Source organism: Mastomys coucha, unplaced genomic scaffold, assembly GCF_008632895.1.
Source record: "Mastomys coucha isolate ucsf_1 unplaced genomic scaffold, UCSF_Mcou_1 pScaffold5, whole genome shotgun sequence".
Classification (NCBI taxonomy): domain Eukaryota; kingdom Metazoa; phylum Chordata; class Mammalia; order Rodentia; family Muridae; genus Mastomys; species Mastomys coucha.
In genome coordinates, this window is record NW_022196911.1 from 117835255 (window position 1) to 117857123 (window position 21869).

Below are 21869 nucleotides of genomic sequence, written 5' to 3' on the forward strand. Positions count from 1 at the left end.
AGAATTAAAGAGGGTGGCCCACCTAGGCTTTTGAGCTACACCACCACTAATGGAGGTGTAGCTCACTGGTTACTGCCGTGGGGGCAGGAAGATAGAGCTGAGCCTCCATAGATCCTGGAATGGGTGAAACAGCTTTGCAGTGTCCAGCCTCCTCCAAACTCCTCCCCAGGGCCTTTTCATACAAATAGGCCTGGAGTACCCCCTCTCCTCCACAAAGCCCACTGGTCTGGGACAGCGTCCCTTCAGCTCTCACTACTTCTAGTGTGAGCATGCCTTAGGGGAAATGGTATGTCCACACACAGAAATAGCTGCCCGATGGTGAGATTCACAAATCCATGGGACATATACTAGAGTCTATCCAGGAGATAAAGGGGTTTGATGAAGCCCCTGAAGTTTGCTCAGTATGTGACTACCTTGACCCTTAGTATTGTCAGCTCTGGCTTATGTTACTCCTGTGAGTCTGTCTAGGAGTGTAACTAGATATGTTATTGTAAACCAGTGGTTCTCAACCTGTGGGTTGTGACCCCCACAAAGGGGTGACATAGCATATATTTACATTATAATTCATAACAGTAGCAATACTACAGTTATGAAGTAGCAACAGAATAATTTTATAATTGTTGGGGGGTGGGGGTTACCATAATAGGAGAAACTATATTAAAGGGTCACAGCATAGGAAGGTTGAGAACTACTATTATAAATTATGATTTTTTTTTTTTTTTGCTTTCAGTCTATATGCCTTGGGTATCCATCCCCAAAGTAGCTAGTTATGGAATAAACAATGCAATGGGGTCTTGAGTGTGGCGTTGAAGGAGTCAGATGTTGTTCTCCCATCCTGGACCACACCTCGCAACCTGCCTCCCTCACCATGCCTCCTATCCTGGACCACGCCTTGCAATCTGCCACCCTCACCATGGTGATAATGCCTTTTTCTAGTCCCATCCTAATAGGTCAGGAGAAGGCTCAGAACACTGGGAGTCAGTGTAGGAAGGATTGACTTCCTGCAAACTTTGTGGCACCATCCATGATAGCAACTGAGGCTAGGGGCTAAGGTATGAGATGTAGGGCCTTCTGTTTCACTGATGCCAGCTGTGGCCCTGTGAGCTTTTTAAGACTGCAGGTACCTTTCTGTTCCTGCATCACAATGGAAGCATGGTGGTACATGATTTTAATCCCAGCACTTGGAGCCAGAGGCAGGTGGATCTCTGTGAAGTAGAGTCTAGTCTGGGTTACAGAGTGAGTTCCAGGACTGTCGGGGATACAGAGAAACCCTGCCTCATCACCCCCAATCCCCAAGAAAACAAAAAACAATGGAAGTATGAAGTGAGCAAGTCAAAGCAGCATGACAGTTGCAGAGCAGACAATGTCTGCGGATGCGTGGCTGGTGCCAGCATGAGGGGAAGCATAATCCCAAGTTCATATCTACCCAATGCTCTGTTTTACAGTGCTTCTGGTTTGGTTCAGCAGAGGCCTAATCTTAGTTTATTTCCTACCTGGCCTGAGGTGTATCCACTACTGTGGATAACCGTGCTTTTACATGATGAAATTCTGTCTCGAAGACTAAATTTGGTTTCTGTTACAGGTAATTTAGAAATAGTACTGTCAGGTCTTGTGCCATAGTTCAGGAGCAGAGTGTGTGCCTAGCATACATGGGCACCAAGTTCATCTTCAAGAACCACAATAGCAGAAAGTGGCAGGGAGGATTGCTGCATTCTTCAGTACACGGTTTGGACTGCTGTTAAAATTTGACTCAGTGTGCACCTTACCCTTTGCTGGTTGACATGTGGGCTTTCCAGGTGCATCACAAGTGAGCCAATGACAGGAGTTGGGGTTGCAGCTAGCAGCTAAGCTGCAGGTGCTGCCCTGAGTACCTCACTCACCCGAGGGGCACAGCTGGCCGGAAGGGTAATGCAGGAAATGCGGCTTCTTTTCCACTTGGCATACTACATGTGGGGTTCCCTTCTGCATCTACAGATGGGAAATTGCCTGAAGAATTTATGGTTTACTGTCTGAGAGAGTGCAGTCTGTTATGTCAGAGAAGACACCTCACATCTCACCATTCATGGAGCACCATGTCTTCTGTGGATGTGGCTCCTTGTAAACACTGAGTTGAAATGGAAGACTGACTGTGATTTTTACTTATGTGTATGTGTGTCTATGTGAGTAAAAGTCAGGTGTGTATGGGTCTCCATCAAGGCCTGAGAGGACACTGGGTGCCCTGGAGCTGGAGTTACAGGCCCTTGTGAGCTGCATTGTGGGTGCTGGGAACTGAACTTTGGTCTTCCAGAAGAGTAGCAAGAGCTCTTAATTGCTAAGCTGTCTCTCCAGACCCCTGAATGTAGTTTTACTTAAAGTGTGTGTGTGTCTGTCTACTGCTGGGAATGGAACTTGGGTATGTCATGTACTAGGCAAAAAACTAAACTGAGCTATATCTCAAGTGCACACAAAACCCCTTTCTCTTGTTCTCTTTATTTGAGACAGGGTCTCACTAAGTCACCCAAGTTTTGAGCTCACTTTGTAGCCTGGGCTGGCCTTGATCTTGATCCTCCTGCCTCTACTTCCCAAGTGCTAGGATTACAGATTCACCACCATATCTTGTTTTTACAGTGGTGGAATTGCAATGCAATTGCATACAGTGGAATTGCATATAATGGCGGGGATATACTAAGCTGGCACTCTCATAAGAAAACTATCTCCAACTCTGCTTCTCCTTTTCCCTCCCCATCTTCCCCTCTGCTTTCTCTCTTCTCTTCCTCCCCATCTTCCCCTTTCACTCTCCCCCACCTACAGAAACAGTCTGGTCCTTTGAACTCTGGCTCATGGGATCCATTTGTCTCAGCCAACCTAGCAGATGTGACTCTAGGCTCATATCACTGTTGGGGAAGATTCAATAAAGGCTCAGAATCATACTTTTTCAGACAGATATGGAAGCACACAACTTTGATTACAGCACTCATAAGGTAGAGACAGATGGATCTTTTAGTTGGAGGCCAGCCTAGTTTACATAGTGAGTCTCAGACCAGCAAGAAAAATGATGGAGAAACTATATGAGAAAACAAAACAAGAAATCATTTTCCCTCTGCCTGCCTTCCTGCTTCCTTTCTTCAAACTTGGGTGGTTTGAGACAGTTGTAGACCGCTACACCCAGCCACACTTGTCTCCCTCTTCCATGCCCTAGCCCTTTCTTTGCCTTCAACTCCCTCTCTGTTTCGTTTTGAGATATGGTTACATTTAACCAAGGCTTGCTTTGAACCAATTCTCCTGCTTCCGTCATCTTCCAAGTGCTGAGGTTAGAGGCATGGGGTTAGTGTCTAGTGATATTCCCTTTTAAATCCTGACAGTAAATTTGGGGGTGGGGTAGATGTAGAGATCGCTCAGCAGTTAAGTATTCTGTAAGTCCTCTCCTAGAGGACCTAAGTTTTGTTCCCAGAACCCACATCAGGTGACTTGGCCACCTTTAGCTACGGCTGTAGGGGATCCCTGTAGTACCCATATGCACATGGCACACAAATAAAAAGATCTGAAACCTTAATATCAGCAATGCAGGCAGAGGCAGGCAGATCTCTGAGTTCAAGACCAGCCTGTTCTACAGAGGGATTTCAGGACAGCCAGGGCTATACAGAGAAACCTATCCCCCCTCCCTGGCAAAAGGCAAAACCTAGACTATTTTTGACAATTCCAGATGGAACATATATTATTCATCTGTGAAATTCATAAGAAGTCAGATAAGTCTTCCTTGCCTATCATGCACAAAGTCCTAGGTCCATCCAGAGTACCACACAAACAGGCACGGCAAGTGCCTTGTATCCCACCATATTCTATTAGGATCGGACACTGTTCAAGGTCTTCCTCAGAACTCTCAGTGTTTGAGGTGAGCCTCGAAAGGAAGGAAAGAAGGAGACAAACCATCTCCCATAGTGCCTCACCAATTTCTAGTCTCAGTTGCTTCATGTCATTGCCAGCTCTTTATAATGTCAATCATATAAATAATTTTAGCCCCTCCAATTGATATCATGATTTTTGTATACATTTATTTTGGAGAAAGGCTTGTCAACTATTGAAATGATCTTAAACATACTTCTGCTATTTTATAGCTGTTTCTAAAAATCAGTGTTCTAAACATTGATAATCATAAAATCAAAATTTGCTGGAGTATACATTAAATCAAAGTACATGGGATACATAAGAAGGTAACTCTTGAGTTCCAGGCCAGCCTGGTGGTCTACATGGTGAGTTCCAGGCCATTCAGGGCTATATAGTGAGACTCTATCTCAAACAAACCAACAAATAAAACATATAGATCATCAAACATCAAAGATGCTCTATATCCTGCAGGATCAAATATTCAGCTGGGAGGGAATGGGGCAAAGGAGGGAGTGTGTGCAAGTGGATTCTGGGGGCTCACTGGGCAGCCAGCCTTGCCAAAACTGTGAACTCCAGGTTCATTGAAAGACCCTGTCTCAGAAAAAGACAAGGGAGAAAAGCCATTGAGGAGGACATCTTGACATCAATCCCTGGTGTCTACATGTCCCAGAGTGGGATACATATACTCTTCTATAATACATACAAAGGAACAGGCAAGCACATAGATCCTATTAGTATACAGAGTAGTTTTCATCTGTAATAAATGGCTAAGTTTACATGCACATTGAAGAACTGCTTTAAAATAAATATAATTTTGATTTGGCCAGATATGGTGGCTCATGCCTCTAATCCCATCACTTGGGAGGTAGAGGTGGGTAGATCTCTGAGTTCTAAGTGATTTATATTTAGGCCTATAGAGTAAGTTCCAGGCAAGCCAGGGCTATATATGACTGACTGTCTTTCCCTCCCCACAGAAAACACCAAAACCAACTATAAAAGCCAAACAAAGCAACATGTGTTGGATTTGTATGCTTACTTTATATAACTGGATAGCGAGGTGTAAAAAGTTAGATCTAGTAGCCCCGTTATAGATAGATGCTAGAAGCACGTGGCAGAGCCTCAAGCCTGCCCTAGGCTCAAACTTGTATTAAAGCAAGAGCTCAGGACAACACAAACAGGGTCAACAGTAGTGGAAAAACATTTCTCGCTCTTGACCATCCTTTTTCCTTTGTGTTTTATCTCTAGATACTTATCTAGTTATCATTTCCATAGTTATCTGTACATCACCTACAATGCCCCAAATTAATATTTAATGAAATGGCTCTTTGCCGTATTTATAGTACAAAGCAGTTTGAACCCTTAGGAATTTATACTGTAATTACAGACACATATGCCAAATAAGATATGTAAATGTATAAAGACAATTTCCATTAAATTTATTGTAAGTTTAGACATATAGAATGAATTAAAATGCAAAATGTTCCAGTGCCTCTAGTCTGGGGCCACTATGTAGAAACTCTTGGCTAGAATGTCCATTTTATCCTACGCAGCTTTAAGTCCAGACTGCTCTCAACCTTTCCACTCTCCCTGACCTGAACTCCTTTTGTGCATCAGTGAGAGAACATTGCGTCCCACTGCCTGCACCCAGGGGCCACCATATTGGTGTGACGTTCTTTATGACCACGTGCCTCTTACCAGAGCTAAAGCAGGTGCATCCACTACCCTTCCGTCCTGGGGAAAGACACAAGGGGTCTCAGCTTCACCTCTCTGTTGATACTGGCTTCTGGAGCCCCTCACAGCCTGCTCGATCTGCCTAGCTCCGCTCTTCCCACAGGCCCGCGTAGTGGTTTCTTTTTTAATGGGAGAGATAGGATCACACACACAGATTGGCAAAATGCTCAGATTTGCCGTCCTTGGTATGAATTACTGATTGCAGAACTCTGTATACTGGGGTAATTTCTGTTTCAGCCCTGCACTGTGACACACTGGTCAATGCGGCAGGTTCCCGAGCACCAAGCCTGGCTCTACGTAGCCTAGGGCGGAGTGTAAGAGTGGCCAGCGGCTCCCGGGGCGCACTCGCGCCCGTCGTGACCTTGGACCCCCCACTCCGTCTGCGAACGCGCGCGGCCCCACGCCAACTCCCTACTCCGCCCCGGGTTTTCCGCGCCGCCGCGGCCAACCTGCGTCGCGCGACGACGCCGGACGTGCGGGCGCTCGGCGGCGCAGCTCCCCATTGGCTGGCCTCGGTAGCCCCACTGCGTGCGCCGCGCCCATTGGCTGGCGTGCCCGTCCGTCGTAGAGCCGGCGCGCGGCCGTGCGAGCTCCCGCCCTCGCAGCTCTCCTCGCCGGCCGGCGGTCTCCGCGACCGTGCTTGGCTCGCGCGGCCCACGACCGCGCCCGGGCCTCGGCCCGCTAGGGCGCCCGCGCGGATCGGCCAGGCCTCGCAGGCGATGGCGGCCGCGGCGGCGCTCTCGGGCGCGGGCGCCCCTCCTGCGGGCGGCGGGGCCGGGGGCGGCGGATCCCCGCCGGGCGGCTGGGCCGTGGCGCGGCTCGAAGGCCGCGAGTTCGAGTACCTCATGAAGAAGCGTTCGGTGACCATCGGGCGCAACTCGTCGCAGGGCTCGGTAGATGTGAGCATGGGCCACTCGAGCTTCATCTCGCGGCGCCACCTGGAGATCTTCACGCCCCCGGGCGGCGGCCATAGCGCGTCCGCCCCGGAACCCGCACAGCCCCGGCCGGACGCGGGCGGCGACTTCTACCTGCGCTGTCTCGGCAAGAACGGCGTGTTCGTGGACGGGGTGTTCCAGCGGCGGGGGGCGCCGCCGCTGCAGCTGCCGCGCGTGTGAGTGGCGGGAGGGGGCTGCGGCCTGGACCTGACCCTCGGTGGCTACCCAGGAGCAGGGAGGGACCCTGACCCACAGCAGCCACCCCCAGGGAGGGGCGGGACCCAGACCCATCATCAGGCCCGACTCAGGAGACCCACGTCAGCTACCTATGAGCAGGGTCAGACCCTGAACAAGACCTTCTGGTCACCATCGGGGAGGGATCCTGATCCGCTATCCAGGAGCAAGGAGGGCTAGACTCACCACCTGGACCCATTCACCACCACCCATAACCAAGACCTGACTGACTCTGACCTACCCTAGTTTAATACCCACTACCAGAACGGGGACCACAGCCCCCAGCGCTCCATCCGGAGTATTTAACCTGCTGGCCCACTCATACCTGCCCTCATACTGCCAGGTCCCACGCTCCGGTATTCTAGCCCACGGCCCTTTGTCCAGCCCGACACGGGACTCTCAGAACACAGACCATCATTTCTGCCATCAACCCTCGGCCCTCCCTGCCATCATCACCAGCGTTGGTGGGTGGAAGTTTTATGGGTGCTCTGTGCTTGATCACCTGGGAGGAGGCACCCAAGGGAGATGCTAAGCTGTGTGTGGTGGAAAACTGCCCATCTAAAATGAAGAATAGATAACCTGTTACCTTTTTTTTTTTGTTATTCACGTTTCAGTAGCAAGATATTTTGGAGATAGCATCTTAAGCCTGACAGTTCTCTTTCCTCGGTGTTTTTGTAGCCTAAAAATTGAAAACTCCAAACATACGGGATTAAAAGCCTGTCCAGAACCCTAGAAATCTGGGAAAACTGGATACTAATTCAACAAAGTAATTTTTAAAAAGCATTTTTAGCTAGGTGTAGAGTATTCAACCTGCCATCCCAGCACCCTGGAGGCTGAGACAGTAGACATTTGAGTTCCAGGGTAGGCTAGACTGTGTAGTAAACTCTAGTTTGGGTTGCATGGTGAGATGCCCTCTCATAAAACAACAAAAAGCCGGGCAGTGGTGGTGCATGCCTTTAATCCCAGCACTTGGGAGACAGAGGCAGGCAGATTTCTGAATTCGAGGCCAGCCTGGTCTACAGAGTGAGTTCCAGGACAGCCAGGGCTACACAGAGAAACCCTGTCTCGGGGAAAAACAAACAAACAAACAAACAAAAACATCAATAAAAAAACAGAACAAAGAGTGCTTGGTTTTTAAGAAATTATTACAAGATTGGGTAGAGTGACAAGGGAGCCTTATAGGAAACTGTCAATCACAGTACAAAACAATTTCAACTTGGTTCTGTGGTTGGATAAATTTAACATTTACTGTGCTTGAAAAACAACTTTGCTCTCCAGGAAATGCTAATTATTCCTCAGGGTTTCTTTCTAGATCATTGCTAGTGTAGCTTTTGCCACAGACTGAAGTTTTTAATTGCTTTCAGTTTTTGGAGATAATAGTAAGAGCTGTGGTTTGATGTGTGTGTATTCCATATTTCTTAGCCTTGGTAGGGTATTCCAGCATACACCACTGTGCTTGGCTACAAAGTTCATTTATTTATTTAAAAAGTATTAACAGTCTCTGTGGTTAATAGCACTTGTTGCTCTTGCAGAGGACCTAGCTTCAGTTCGCAGCATCCACATTACAGCTCAAAACCACTCGTAACTATAGCGTTAGGCATCAGATACCCTCTTCTGAATGCTGTGATCACCAGGCATGCACATGGCACACAAACATGTGTGCAGGCAAGTACTCATATACATGAATGCTGTGGTCACCAGGCATGCACATAGCATACAAACATGCGTGCGGGCAAGTACTCATATACATGAATGAATGCTGTGGTCACCAGGCATGCACATAGCACACAAACATGCTTGCGGGCAAGTACTCATATACATGAATGCTGTGGTCACCAGGCATGCACATAGCACACAAACATGCGTGCGGGCAAATACTCATATGCATGAAATAGAATAATTTTTTTTAAAGATTTATTTATTTATTATGTAAGTACACTGTAGCTGTCTTCAGACACTCCAGAAGAGGGTGTCAGATCTCAGTACGGATTGTTGTGAGCCACTACGTGGTTGCTGGGATTTGAACTTAGGACCTTCAGTTTAAGCACTGAGCCATCTCACCAGCCCGAAATAGAATAAATTTAAAATGACATTTGTTGCTAGGTGTAATGGTACACACCTTTAATTCCACCACTTAAGAGGCAGGTAGATCTCTGTGAGTTCAAGGACAGCCTGGTCTACATAGAGAGTTCCAGGCCAGCCAGGGCTAACCCTTGCCTCAAAATAAATCACTAAATAAAATAATAAGTAAAATTACATTTGTTTATATCTGTGTCTTGCTTGCATTTGCTACAGCACACAGAGGGAGGCCAGAGGACAACTCGCTGGAGTCAGTTCTTTCTTTCCACTGTGTAGGTTCTGGGTATCAGACTCAGATCATCAGATGTGGCAGCACAGGCCCTTACCAGTAAGCTGTTTTGCTGGCCTACAAGCTGTTTTTTATTGTTATTTTTAAATTTCAAATTAAATTAAAAACTTAGATTAAAACTTATGAGTATGTGTCTGTGTTGGTATGTACCTGTGAGGTAGGAGGCATCAAAGGATCCTTGGTAGCTAAAGTTAACGGTTGTTGTGAACCATCGGACATAGGTGCTGGGAGCCAGTTCCCGGTACATGTCTGTGCACCACATGTGTGCCTGGTGCCTTCACAGGCCCGAAGAGTACTTTGTCTTCCTTGGAGCTGGAGTTAGACAGTTTTGAGCCACCATGTGGGTCCTGGGACTTGAACCTTGGTCCTTTGGAGAACAGCCAATACTCTTAACCACAGAACCAACACTGTGGCCACCCAAAATATTTTTACATTTAAACAAATAGCTACCTATGCTCACACTTAAAAGAGTGTATAATGGAAGGATTGTGTTGAGGCTGAAATATTTTTGACAGTCTATGACAAGGTGACCTTGAACTGGAGACCTTACTGCCTCCTAGGAACTGGTATCTGGTGCAGGTGGTGTGAATACACTTGTTATTTTGTTTCCAAGTACATTGCTTCCTTGGAAGTCTAGGCGAACTTGACCTTGAACTCTTAGTCTCCCACCCAAGCTTTTTTTTCCTCTAGAGACAGGGTTTCGCTGTGTAGCCCTGCTGTCTTCAGACTTGATCTGTAGACCAGGCTAGCCTTACTCAGAGATCTTCTGCCTCTGCCTCTAAGTGCTCAAATTAAAGATATGTGCCAGCACTGCCCAGCATCTACTAACCCTGAGTCCTGGGATCGATAAGCTACTGTGACTGACTCACTCTGCTTGGAAATATTCTTAATGTTTCTGCCCATGGCTGGCCTTGTTTTTGGAGACAGGGTATCTCTGTGTAGCCCTGTGTGACCTGGAACTAAGAGAGATTTGCCTACTCTGCCTCCAGAGTGCTGGGATTAAGGGTGCACCACCACCCTACTGGTTGATCTTGTATTTAAGTCACCACGATTTTATCCTAGTTCCGGTTTTTTTTGTTGTTGTTGTTTTGTTTTTTGCTTTTTGCTGGGATTTGAATTCAGGACCTTCGGAAGAGTAGTCAGTGCTCTTAATCGCTGAGCCATCTCTCCAGCCCCCCTAGTTCCAGTTTTTTTTTTTTTTTTTTTTTTTTTTTTTTTTTTTTTTTTTTTTTTTTGGTTTTTTTTCGAGACAGGGTTTCTCTGTATAGCCCTGGCTGTCCTGGAACTCACTCTGGAGACCAGGCTGGCCTCGAACTCAGAAATCCGCCTGCCTCTGCCTCCCAAGTGCTGGGATTAAAGGCGTGCGCCACCACCGCCCAGCTAGTTCCAGTTTTTATGTTTGCATTTTGTAGTTTACTTTAAAAATTCGAAGAGGTGTTAGCGTCTTAGTACATGCCTTTAATCCCACTCAACACTTGGGAAGAAGAGGATGGGGGATCTCTCTTGAGTTCTAGGCTAGCCAGGTCTACAAGTGCCATTCTGCCTAAGGAAACAAAATTCAAAGGTAATTTGGAAAGATATAATGTACAATAGTTATGATTTAAAGTGTGATTAGTTCCTTGAAACAGTATGTACTGTATGGATTTGGCATATGTATTTGGACAGGACTGTCCTGGCTTTTGTGATACTGTGTTTGAAACAATACAGATGTTTTTGCAGTGGCTGGTGAGCCCAGTGCCCACTGTGGATGTGTACTTGGAACTCGGTATGCAAGACAACAACAGGGCCTTGTGTACTTTCTTTTCTTTCTTTTTCTTTTTAGATTTATTTATTTTATGTATATGAGTACACTGTAGCTGTCTTCAGACACACTAGAAGAGGGCATCAGATCCTATTACATATGGTTGTGAGCCACCATGTGGTTGCTGGAAATTGATCTCAGGGCCTCTGGAAGAGCAATCAGTGCAGTGCTCCTAACCACTGAACCATCTCTCCAGCCCAGCATGTGTATTTTCAAAAACAAGAATCCACATGATTCTACAGATCCTTGTTTTTCAGCCAAGTGTGCAAAGCCACATATAAGGGAAATGTAACTTCTTTTTTGAGACCTTGTGACTTATGAGAAGCACTGGTGCTCTTAAATTGGGATCTGTAGGGTCTCCTGAAGTTGGGCAAATGGAGGAAACCTCCCAATTTGGAGTGAGCCTGTACTCTGGCACTGGAGTAGATGGAATCCAAGCTGAGAAGTATCTTAGAGGGGAGGGTGTGCAAGGCGAGGTGTAGGTTTGTCTGGACTTGGTGAAACATTGCTTTCACTTTAGTGAAAATGACCCCCATTGGCTCAGATAGTTGAATATATGGTCCCCAGTTGGTGAATTGTGCCTTGCAGGAATATGTCATTAAGGGTAAGCTTTTCAAATAAAAAAGCCTCTTCTAGTTTTGTTTTGTTTTGTTTTTCCCACTGTGCTTCAAGCTCATGGTTCAAGATCTGATCTCTTAGCTTCTTGCTCCTGCTGCCCGATACTATGCCTTCCACCATAATGAATTTTTATCCCTCTAGATAAGAATATGCCAAAATAAACTCTGTAAGAGTTCTTCAATATGCTATTTCATCATAGCAACAGAAAAGTACTAATTCGGTCATGGAGTACAGGGTCCCTCGCTGTCCAGTGACTAAGTTTAATACCTAAGACTAAAGTTTTAAGAAACGGGTAGGTAGCCAGGTTGTAGTGGAACACACCTGTAATCCCAGCACTGGCAGGTGGATCTCTGAGTTCAAGGCCAGCCTGGTCTACAGAATAAGTTTCAGGATAGTCAAGGTCACACAAAGAAACCCTTGTTTTGGAAAACAGAACGGAAAAAAAAGAAAAGAAATCAGGACCAGAAAGTTTGTGTTTGTTCCTGTGTTGTCATGGTAGCAAATTTAAATATAACATCAAAGCTAGCAACATTTTTTTTTTCAAAAATGAAGCAACTTTTAAAAATCTTTTTAAAATACATGTGTGTGGGTATGGATCCTTCAGACCTGGAGTTACAGGTGGTTGTGAGCTGACATGGGTGTTGGGAAACAAACTTAGATTTTTCTCCAACAGCAGTACATTCTCTTAGCCACTGAGCCCCAGCCCTCAAATAAGCAGCTCATTTATGTATGTATGTATGTATGTATGTATGTATGTGAAAGAGACAGTCTTTCTACATTGGTCTGGAAGTCACTGACTCACTGATTACCTCCTGAGTGCTGAGATTAAAGGCATGTACCACCATGCCCAGTTTAATGGTTGTTTTTATACATTGAAAATGTCAGGGGCTAGAGAGATGGCTCAGCGGTTAAGAGCACTGGCTGCTGCTCTTCCAGAGTTCAATTCCCAGCAACCATACGGTGACTCACAACCATCTGTAATGGGATCTGATGCCCTCTTCTGGTGTGTCTGAAGACAGCTTCAGTGTACTCATATAAATGAAATAAATCTTTTTAAAAAAGAAAAAAGAAAATGTCAGTTATGTAATTTATTTTATCTATGTGAGTGTTTTACTTTCACATGTCTGCACCACTGGCCTGCCTGGCGCCTTCAGAGGAACTAGGCTACAGACATGGTGAGCTGCTATTCGAGGACCAAACCCAGGCCCTCTGTATCCAGGACTTTTAGCTGTCAAGCTACCTCTTCAACCCCAAGTCCATGATTTTAATCAGAGTCTAGACTAATAGCCATCATAAACAGAATTGATTTTATTATTGCCTCAAAGCAGTTGTTTATTGAGATGGTCTCACTGCAGCTTAGGCAGCGTCTAACTTGATGGCTTTCCTACCTTCCTAGAGGTAGGATTACAGCTGTGTACCACCATGTTTTGTTGCCTCATCCATTTAATATGCAAAATAAATTACAATTAGTAAGAAGAAGTGGCTAGGCAGTGGTATCACATGCCTTTATTCCCAGCACTTGGGAGGCAAAGGCAGGTGGATTTTTGAGTTCGAGGCCAGCCTGGCTACAGAGTGAGTTCCAGGACAGCCAGGGCTACACAGAGAACCCCTGTCTCGAAAAAACCAAAAAAAGAAAAAAAAAGAAAAAGTGACCTCTATTCTCATCTCAGACTGATTTAACTGGGTCTTTGCAGTGCTACATGATGTAGCCATTCTCCTCACATAGGTTTAGAGGCTTATTCTGTAAATCGGGGGAAAGTGGAGAGAGACTGCAGACGTTCAGTCAGTGGCTTCTGCAGCTTGTCAGATGAGTGGAAGGGCTCTTAGTGACTTGTCAGCCCCTATTGAGTTGGACAGAACCTTGGTTTTCAGAGAATACTAGTGTCAGTAAGGGAGAAGTCAGGTGGGAGTGGCCATGAAATGGGACCATAACTTTTACAGGGTGAGGATGGAGACAGGATAGAGAATGGAGAGTAAGGGGGAGAAGGTCACCGAAGGATGGAGAGGTAAGGTTAGAGTTAGAGACCTTGTATGGCAGCAGGTTTGCAGCAGAGACCCTGCTTGCCTGAAGACGGAATGACAAGTGTGAGCTGGAGGCTATCCGTGCTAGAGAAGACCCAAGCAGGACTGATGAGCACACTCTACCCCACCCCCACCCCTTGCAAGGCCTGTATCTATCCACCAAGGGTTGTAATGGTTGCTTGACGTGACCTTGCTTAGCAGCTCTTGCTTAGCTGAGCAGATAAGAGCCTGGACTCGGGACCCGGATCTGGTGTAGCAACTGTCCACACTGCCCTGCTGTGCCAGTGGTTGCCTTTCATGACTTGCCCTCAAGCACCTTTGGTGCATTTTATTACTGGTTGTGGACACTGGGGACAGTCACTCTAGAATTGTCACTTCCCTATATTGAGAACCCATTGCCAGCTCAGATTTGTTCGACACTCCAGTGAAGAGGCACAGTTCCCTGCCATAGGCACCTCTATACTTGTGTCTTTTGATGATGTTGTTGTATTTGTTCTTTTTTTTTGAAACAGGGTCTCAATATGTAGCCCTGGCTACCCTGGAAGTTGCTGTGTAGATAGATCATAGACCATGTTGGCCTGAAATTTACAGAAGCCTGCCTGCCTCTGCCTCTGAGTACTGGCCTTAAAGGTGTGTGCCATCAAGCTCCCCATTATAAAGTCCATTTCTTTGTGTGTGTTCATGTCTATGTGCCACAGTGCACAAATGGAGCTCAGAGAACAGTGGCATGAGTCATTTCTACTCTGTGGTCCTGACTGACTTGCCCTCTGTTCATTTTAATGTTTACTTGATAGTGTAGGCTGTCTTAGATTTAAGTAATTCACATTTTTTAAAAAGATTTATTTATTTATTATATGTAAGTACACTGTAGCTGTCTTCAGACACCTCAGAAGAGGGTTCTGAGATCCTATTGTGGATGGTTGTGAGCCACCATGTGGCTGTTGGGATTTGAACTCAGGACTTTCAGGAGAGCAGTCAGTGCTCTTAACTGCTGAGCCATCTCACCAGCCCATAATTCTCATTTTTAACATTTTAAGAAATTTCCTTTTTTTGTGTGTGTAAGCTTGGGCGCATGCATGGATGCCATTGCATGTATATGGAGGTCAGAGTATGATTTCAGGAGTTGGTTCTCCTTTTCTCTTTTTAAGGTAGAATTCTCTCGTTTCTACTTCTTAGTATGCTTCAGTCTGACCTGTGAGCTTCTGGGCGATTCTTCTGCCTCCACCTCCCATCTCATCTTGGGGGTGCTAGAATTTCAGATGAAAGTACTGTTTTGGCTTGCCGCTGAAAGTTGTTAATCTGCTGAGCCATCTCTTGTTCCCAGCTTTTAAATTTTTATTGTCCATCTGTCTATCCATCTATTTCAGGACTGGGTTCCTCTGTATAGCCTTGGTTGTTCTGGAACTCTGTAGACCAGGATGGCCTCAAATTTACAGAGATATACTTGCCTCTGCCTCCAGAGTGCTGGGGATTAAAGATCTGCACCATCACCACCAACCAGCCTTGCAGCAGTTTTTTTTTTTTGTTTGTTTGTTTTGTTTTTTGTTTTTTCGAGACAGGGTTTCTCTGTGTAGTCCTGTCCTGAAATTCACTCTAGACCAGGCTGGCCTTGAACTCAGAAATCTGCCTGCCTCTGCCTCCCAAGTGCTGGGACTAAAGGCGTGCACCACCACCACCTGGCTTGCAGCAGTTTTTAAAAGAAAACATTTATTTATCTTTTGTGTGTGTTTGTGTGCACGTGCTTGTGAACGTGTGCACGTCCTTCCATCTGTTCTGTGCATAGGCAGTCAGTACAATTTGTGGAAGTCCTTCCTACCATGTAGGTTCTGAGGGTAGAACTCGGGTCAGCAGGCTCCATGTCAGGTGCCTTTTTCTGCTGAACTATCAATTTTTAACTTTGAAACAGCTCTCTTTACTTATCCCTGGCTGCTGACTGTCCTGGAACTTGGTTGACCACTCTGGCCTTGAACTCACAGGGGTCTGCCTGCCTCTGCCTCCCAAGTGCTGGAATTAACCCTGTGCTACCACACCCAGCCTTTTCAGCATGTTTTGAGATAAAAGCCTGTGTGTTGTTACTTAGGAAAGTCCTTTGTATACCTCTTGGCTGACAGCAAGGACTGTTCCTGGATAGGTGGCACCCACATTCCAGCACACTTAACTTTCCTGTTTCTGTTCCCTCATGATTAGATAAGTGTCTGCATCACAGCACAGTTGTATCATATGACACAAACCTGAGGCCGTATTTGTTTTGGGCATCACAGACCTGAGCTTAGTGCTTGGAGCCTGGTCCTGAGGGACCGTGAGGCTTGAACACACAGTGGGGCACCACTGTTGTCTCTATCCTTTTGCTTCTATCCTACTTTCCAGTTTTGCAGCACTGTGGCTCCAGAGAGAAGGGAAAGTCGAAGCCTGGCCTGTGTAGCATCAGCTTTGAGGGCTGCTTGGTTGTTGGCCTTACACCTTTAACATGGTTTTCTCTTTCCTCTTTAAAGTCTTATTTATTTTACCTGTATAGGATGTTTTGCATATGCACATATATGTATACCACATGACTGCCTTGGGACTAGAGTTAGAGAGTTTGTGAACTGCCATGTGAGTGCTAGGAATTGAATCTGGGTCCTTTGGGAGAGCAGCCAGTTCTCTTAACTGCTGATCTCCCCAGCCCTGTTTTTTCTTTTTAAAGCTTGTTTTCATTTAATTTTACAGTTTACCCTCCTGTTAGGTTTTTGGGTTTTTTTTGTTTTTTGTTTTTTTTTTTCCAAGACAGGGTTTCTCTGTGTAGCCCTGGCTGTCCTGGAACTCTATAGACCAGGCTAGCCTCGAACTCAGAAATCCGCCCGCCTCTGCCTCCGACGTGCTGGGATTATAGGCATGCGTCACCACTGCCCAGCCCTGTTAGGTTTTTATTGCACTGTTTTATTCTTTAAAGAGAAAACAGCAGTTTCTAGGTGTCTTTTTGGTTGATTGACTGGTTGGTTTGGTTTGGTTTGGTTTGGTTTGGTTTGACTTTTGAGATAGGATCTCTCTCTGGGTAGTTCAGGCTGGCTTTGAATTTGTAGTGGTCATTCTGCATCTACTTCTTGAATGCTGGAATTACAGGCATGTGCCATCCTGCCTGGTTCTGATTGTCTTTCTAGAGGATAGGAATGACCATAAGAATTTGACCTCTGCTTGCTGGAGGCTGGGTTTCCCAGGACAATGTCAGGAAGATGTGAAATTGCCCATGGAGGGCTCCCACCCTGATGATGCCAGACAGTCTTCCTGGATGACCATTGGTGAAGAGCACACACTGCTGCTCCACAGGATGAATGGAGACATCATAACTGTGGCATTGGTTTGCTGGAGGTTGGAAGTGCAAAGGAGGTGGGAGATCAGCAGGACTGTCACAGAGCAGTTACTATCCTTGGGTATATCATCCTGAGATTTCGTGTATTCTTTCTGTAAAGACAAAATGGTTGTTCTCTCCTTTGTCTCTTACTGGCCTCGGGGCTTTTTAAGTTTCTGGTTTCCTTTCTCTTCATTTAGTACTTAGGTGTTTCTCCAGTTTCCAGTATGAAGTACTGCTTTCTCCATTTCTGAGCCACTTTTCTGTTTCATAGTAGGTGGAGAATCAGGACTTATTCTTTCCTTGTGGGGGAATCCCAGTAGAATCTGGAATCTGATCGGATAGTGCTGTGATTGTTCCCCTTGGCTTCTGTCAGTCTCTAAATTGCATTTAATTTGTATTTTTAAAATTCGTATTTATGTTTATACATACTTGAGACCCAGGAGGAGGAGTGTGCATTTGAAACTGAGCTCTCTAAGCGGTGAAAGCCATCGATTGCTTTCCAGGTGGCACAGCAGTGGAGTGTACCAGAAGTGTGGTTGCTAACACACTGCTCTCAAGAACAGCTTGGCAGTAGCCCCTTGCATTGCCTAGTTTAGAGAGCAAGAGGGCAACCTTGCTATCCATGGTGCATTGTGATCTGTTGTCATTTGCCTCTAGTTCTAACTCCTGTTCTCCCACAGCTTTTTCTCCTCTAGTCTAACAGAGTCAGCCCCAAATCCCAGACAGACTTGTGATTCCAAGAAATGGCACAGCATGGTTGCCTGGTATCAGTTGATGTTTGTGCATTTACTGCTGGTTTAACATTACTTTCAAGCAAACACGTCCTCTCATTGGTGCCTTGTCTTTGTCTCCTTTGAGCTGGAGTTGCTGGCCCCTACATCTGGCTTTTTACGTGCAGAGGGTGGGTGGTAGTGTTGAACTCATTGGTGCCTTGTCTTTGTCTCCTTAGAGCTGGAGTTGCTTGCCACTACATCTGGCTTCTTACATGCAGTGGGTGGGTGGTAGTGTTGAACTCAGGTTCGGATGCATGCTTGGGCAGCAGCAGATCCTTTACTGAACTCTGGCACCTCAATTTTTTTTTAAGTTTTTTTTTTTTTTAATTGTAACTCCGATTTTTAGAAACCATATGTACTGGAGAGTTTTATGTCAACTTGACACAAGAGAGACTCTCAATTAAGAAAGTGCCTCCATAAGATTGTGCTATAGGCAAGACTATAGGGCATTTTCTTAGTGATTGATGGGAGAGGGTCCAACCTATTGTGGATGGAACAATTGCTGGGCTGGTGGTCCTGGACTATATGAGAAAGCAGGCTGAGCAAGCCGGTAGGCAGCACCCCTCCATGGTCTCTGCACCAGCTCCTCCAGGTTCCTGCCCTGCTTGAGTGTCTGTCCTAACTTTCTTTGATGATGAACTGTGATATGGAAGCATAAGACAAATAAACTCTTCCCTTCCCAAGTTGTTTTGGTCATGGTGTTTCATCATAGCAACACTGACCCTAACTAGTACTTCATAAAACCTAATTATAACACCAAACCATACTACCCAGTATTCATTCATTCTTATTCTCCCATTCTCTGTTTCTCTTCTTCCCCCTCCCCCTCTCTGCCCACCCTTCCCTCCCTCTTTTGAAGCAGGGTCTTACTACACACAGCTTATGTTGGCCTCTAACTCTATATAGACAATGCTAGATGCAGAGATCTTTAGGCCTCTACCGCCTAAGTGATGGGATTAAAGGCATGCACCACACAATGCCAATGTCCTCTTAAATGTAATGAATTTTATCTCACAGCCAAGATTTCCCGAGACTTGTTGGTACTTCTTAGGTTAACTAAGAAAGTAAACATGTACTGACGTTCAGATTCCAGATATTTCTCAGAAATCACAAGCATTAAACTAGCAAAATATTGTTTATACCCAAATGAGTACTAATTAATTAAATTATAAAAAGGCTCAGAACTCTTTGTATGCATAAATTAACCCCAAATTATTGTGTCTTCTGTCCTAGCAGAGTAGCATGGTTCACCTATGTTAACTAACCAATAAGAAAGAATGGATTAAATTCAGTTCTAAACTGACTTTCATAACTCTTCTCATTTTTGTATTCTCCAAGTGACTCCACATAGTCACAACTGTAGGCACATTTGAGGATCACACTCTCCCACACTGTGAACTCCCTTGACACCTTAGTTCCCTTTCAAACTGGGTTTGTATGTGGCATATGGGAGAGACATCTCAATTTTGCCCCAACAGTAGCATCTGACTTCTGCCTGTAACAAAAGCTGCTCTGGTTTCTTGCTTGATCCTCTCTCTTGTGTTTGATGCTTGGGGTGGAGGAGAGGGACCTGGAGTTGAGACATGAATCCTGAAGATCCTTTGTCAACAAGTCTAAGTAGACTGGATGAGAGCCTGCTGAATCTTTTGGGGAAATTTTCTTTGTAAAAAATCTGAAAAGACTCCAAGGTCAAGGTTGAGTTAAATGTTGTAGTAGTTATATTGAAGCCTCAAGTGGTGGTTCCAAAGAAACTTGGAAAAAATTATTACAGTTTTGAAATAACCTAAAACCCCAACAAATGGTTGGGTTTTGTTGGTGAGTGTTCATATAAAGGGTACTTGACTAGAGTCCTGACAGCTTTCAGCAGAACACACCTTTTCTGAACCTGGAGAAGGAGCCTAGCAGTGTCTAGGCTTGGTGTGGAACCACCAAACTTTAAGCTAGCAACATATTCTTCATATTCAAAAGAGTATAAAATGAATTTTAAAAAAGCAAGACTCCTCAGTGCAGTGCCCTTCTATGTTTTGAATGACAGATGCTCTGTCCCAAGGCTGAGGTAGCTTTTGTTCATCCATTAGGCATTTGTACTTCTCTCCAGTTGACTTTAGCTTGACATGGTCTTCTAGACACATTCATGTGGTTAATAAAGGTTGGGTCAACACTGGTTGGAGTTTTGTTTTGTTCTTTAACTGGAGTTCTCCTTTTGCCACCCTGGTTTATTGGAGTGGTTAGATATGCATAAAAGTCAAAACCATAGCCATATTAAGTTATAGTTATCCAAGATACTGAGACTCCTTAGTACCAAAGCTCATCTCCTGATTCCTTATTAAGTGGAATATAAGCAGGTTTGCTAGAGACAGCTAGAAGAGTTGTAAAAATGCTGTTTTGCCATTTCTAAACTGTTAGAGGGATCATTTTCATGGCAATCTGAGCTTAGTGCAGAAATAGGTGGCTTAGAGACTAGCTGTCCATCCTGGCTTTTTTTTTTTTTTTTTTGGTTTTTTTCAAGACAGGGTTTCTCTGTATAGCCCTGGCTGTCCTGGAACTCACTCTGTAGACCAGACTGGCCTTGAACTCAGAAATCCATCTGCCTCTGCCTCCCAAGTGCTGGGATTAAAGGCATGTGCCACCACCGCCCTGCCATCCTGGCTTTTTTAATGAGTGTGTGTTTGTCTACTATTCCTACTCTTCTACTGGAGTGTATCCTAAATACTCCTAAATAACCATTCTGTGGCCTAGATGACTCCTTTAGGTTCTCTTAGAACTGTGACCTGTGAACTCCCCTAGGTCAAGGGACTTAATAGGACTTAGGTATTTGCTAGTGAATTGTTCAATGTAGTTTTTTTTTTTTTAAATATGTATTCAGTGCATATATTGCTATGTACACAATGTTATTAGGTCAGAGGGGGCACAGACATGTATAGGTCAAAAGACAACCCATGGGAGTTGGTTCTCTCTCCTATAGAAGTTGCAGAGATAGAACTCAGATTGGCAGTCTTTGCAGTTAGTGCCTTCACCTGTTGAGCCATCCCACTGGCCCTTGATGTAGGCCTTTTGTTTTGCTTTTGCTTTTTTTTTTACAGGGTTTCTCTGTAGCCTTGGCTGTCCTGGAACTCACTCTGTAGACCATACTGACCTCTTATTCAGATCTACTTGCCTTTGCCTCTTGAGTGCTAGAATTAAATGCTGGTTGACATAGGCTCTTAAAACTTGACTTTTGGGGAATGTAGAGACAGTTTAGCAGTTAAGAGCACAGGCTGCTCTTACAGAGGATGTGAATTCAGTTCATAGCACACGCACACAGACACACATAAAAATAAGTCTGAAGGCTGGCCTTTGTGGTACACACCTGTAGATCTGAGTCAAAGCCTCCCTGACCTACGGTTACAGGCCAGCCAGTGAGACCCTGACCAAAAATAAATAAATAAATCTTAAAACAACAATGAAACTTGGGAGGCAACTAGAGAAAATGGCTTTAGCAGTTACAATCTCTTGCTCCTCTTGCAGAGGATCCAGTTCAGGTGTCCAACACCTACAACTGATTGTAATTTCAGTTCCAAGGGATGCAGTGTTCTTTTTTGTCTAGGCACCAAGCATGCACATGATTCACAAACACACAAACAAACAAAACAAAACAAACACCAGAAAATCTTGGGGTTTAATGAACATTGCAGAACAAGACAGAAATGTTCAAGGCAATTTACGCTTGACTATTTCCAGTTTGGGGGAATCTGGAGAGTCAAACCCATGGCCTTACGTGTGTTGTATAAGTGTTCTGCCATTGAATGCCCATTAGACAGGGTCTCATTATGCAGACCAGGCTGACCGCCTGCCTATGCCTCTCTTGTTTTGGGGTTGTTGATGTGGGCTGCCCAGCTTTTGTTTTCAAACTGTGTGCTTTAAAGCTAGAGATGGCTCTCCCTGCGGAAGCCTGGGCACTTGTACATACGGTTCTTTAAGTAAAAATGTCTATCAGGGTGAAGAACTCATGGTGGGACTTACACCATTATTGGTCTGTTAGATGAACAAAGACAACCTGCTTGCTGTTGATCCTATTTTGATGCTTGACAGAGGGACCTGGTCATCCCTGTACTGCTTGCTTTTGCTTCTGCCACAGATCCTGTGTGACTGATTCCATCTTGTCTTGGGTTAGGGCTAGGGTGTGGTGGTCTTTGTTAATTGTCTTACTCATTCT

General features: G+C 45.1%; 1 protein-coding gene across 3 annotated transcripts in view; it reads left to right on the forward strand.

Annotated features, from left to right (window-relative positions):
- The first annotated feature begins 6176 nt into the window (after positions 1 to 6176).
- Positions 6177 to 21869, forward strand: part of Foxk2 (forkhead box K2) — a 48626-nt gene continuing 32933 nt past the window's right edge. For 2 of the 3 annotated variants that reach the window (XR_004113073.1, XM_031350497.1), the window contains exon 1: positions 6177 to 6706. Coding sequence is in view for 2 of the 3 variants with exons in the window: in XM_031350497.1 (XP_031206357.1) it covers positions 6315 to 6706 (392 nt within the window). In the remaining variant the exon portion in view is untranslated. The remainder of the gene's footprint in view (positions 6707 to 21869) is intronic. The other variant, XM_031350498.1, reaches the window with a different exon arrangement.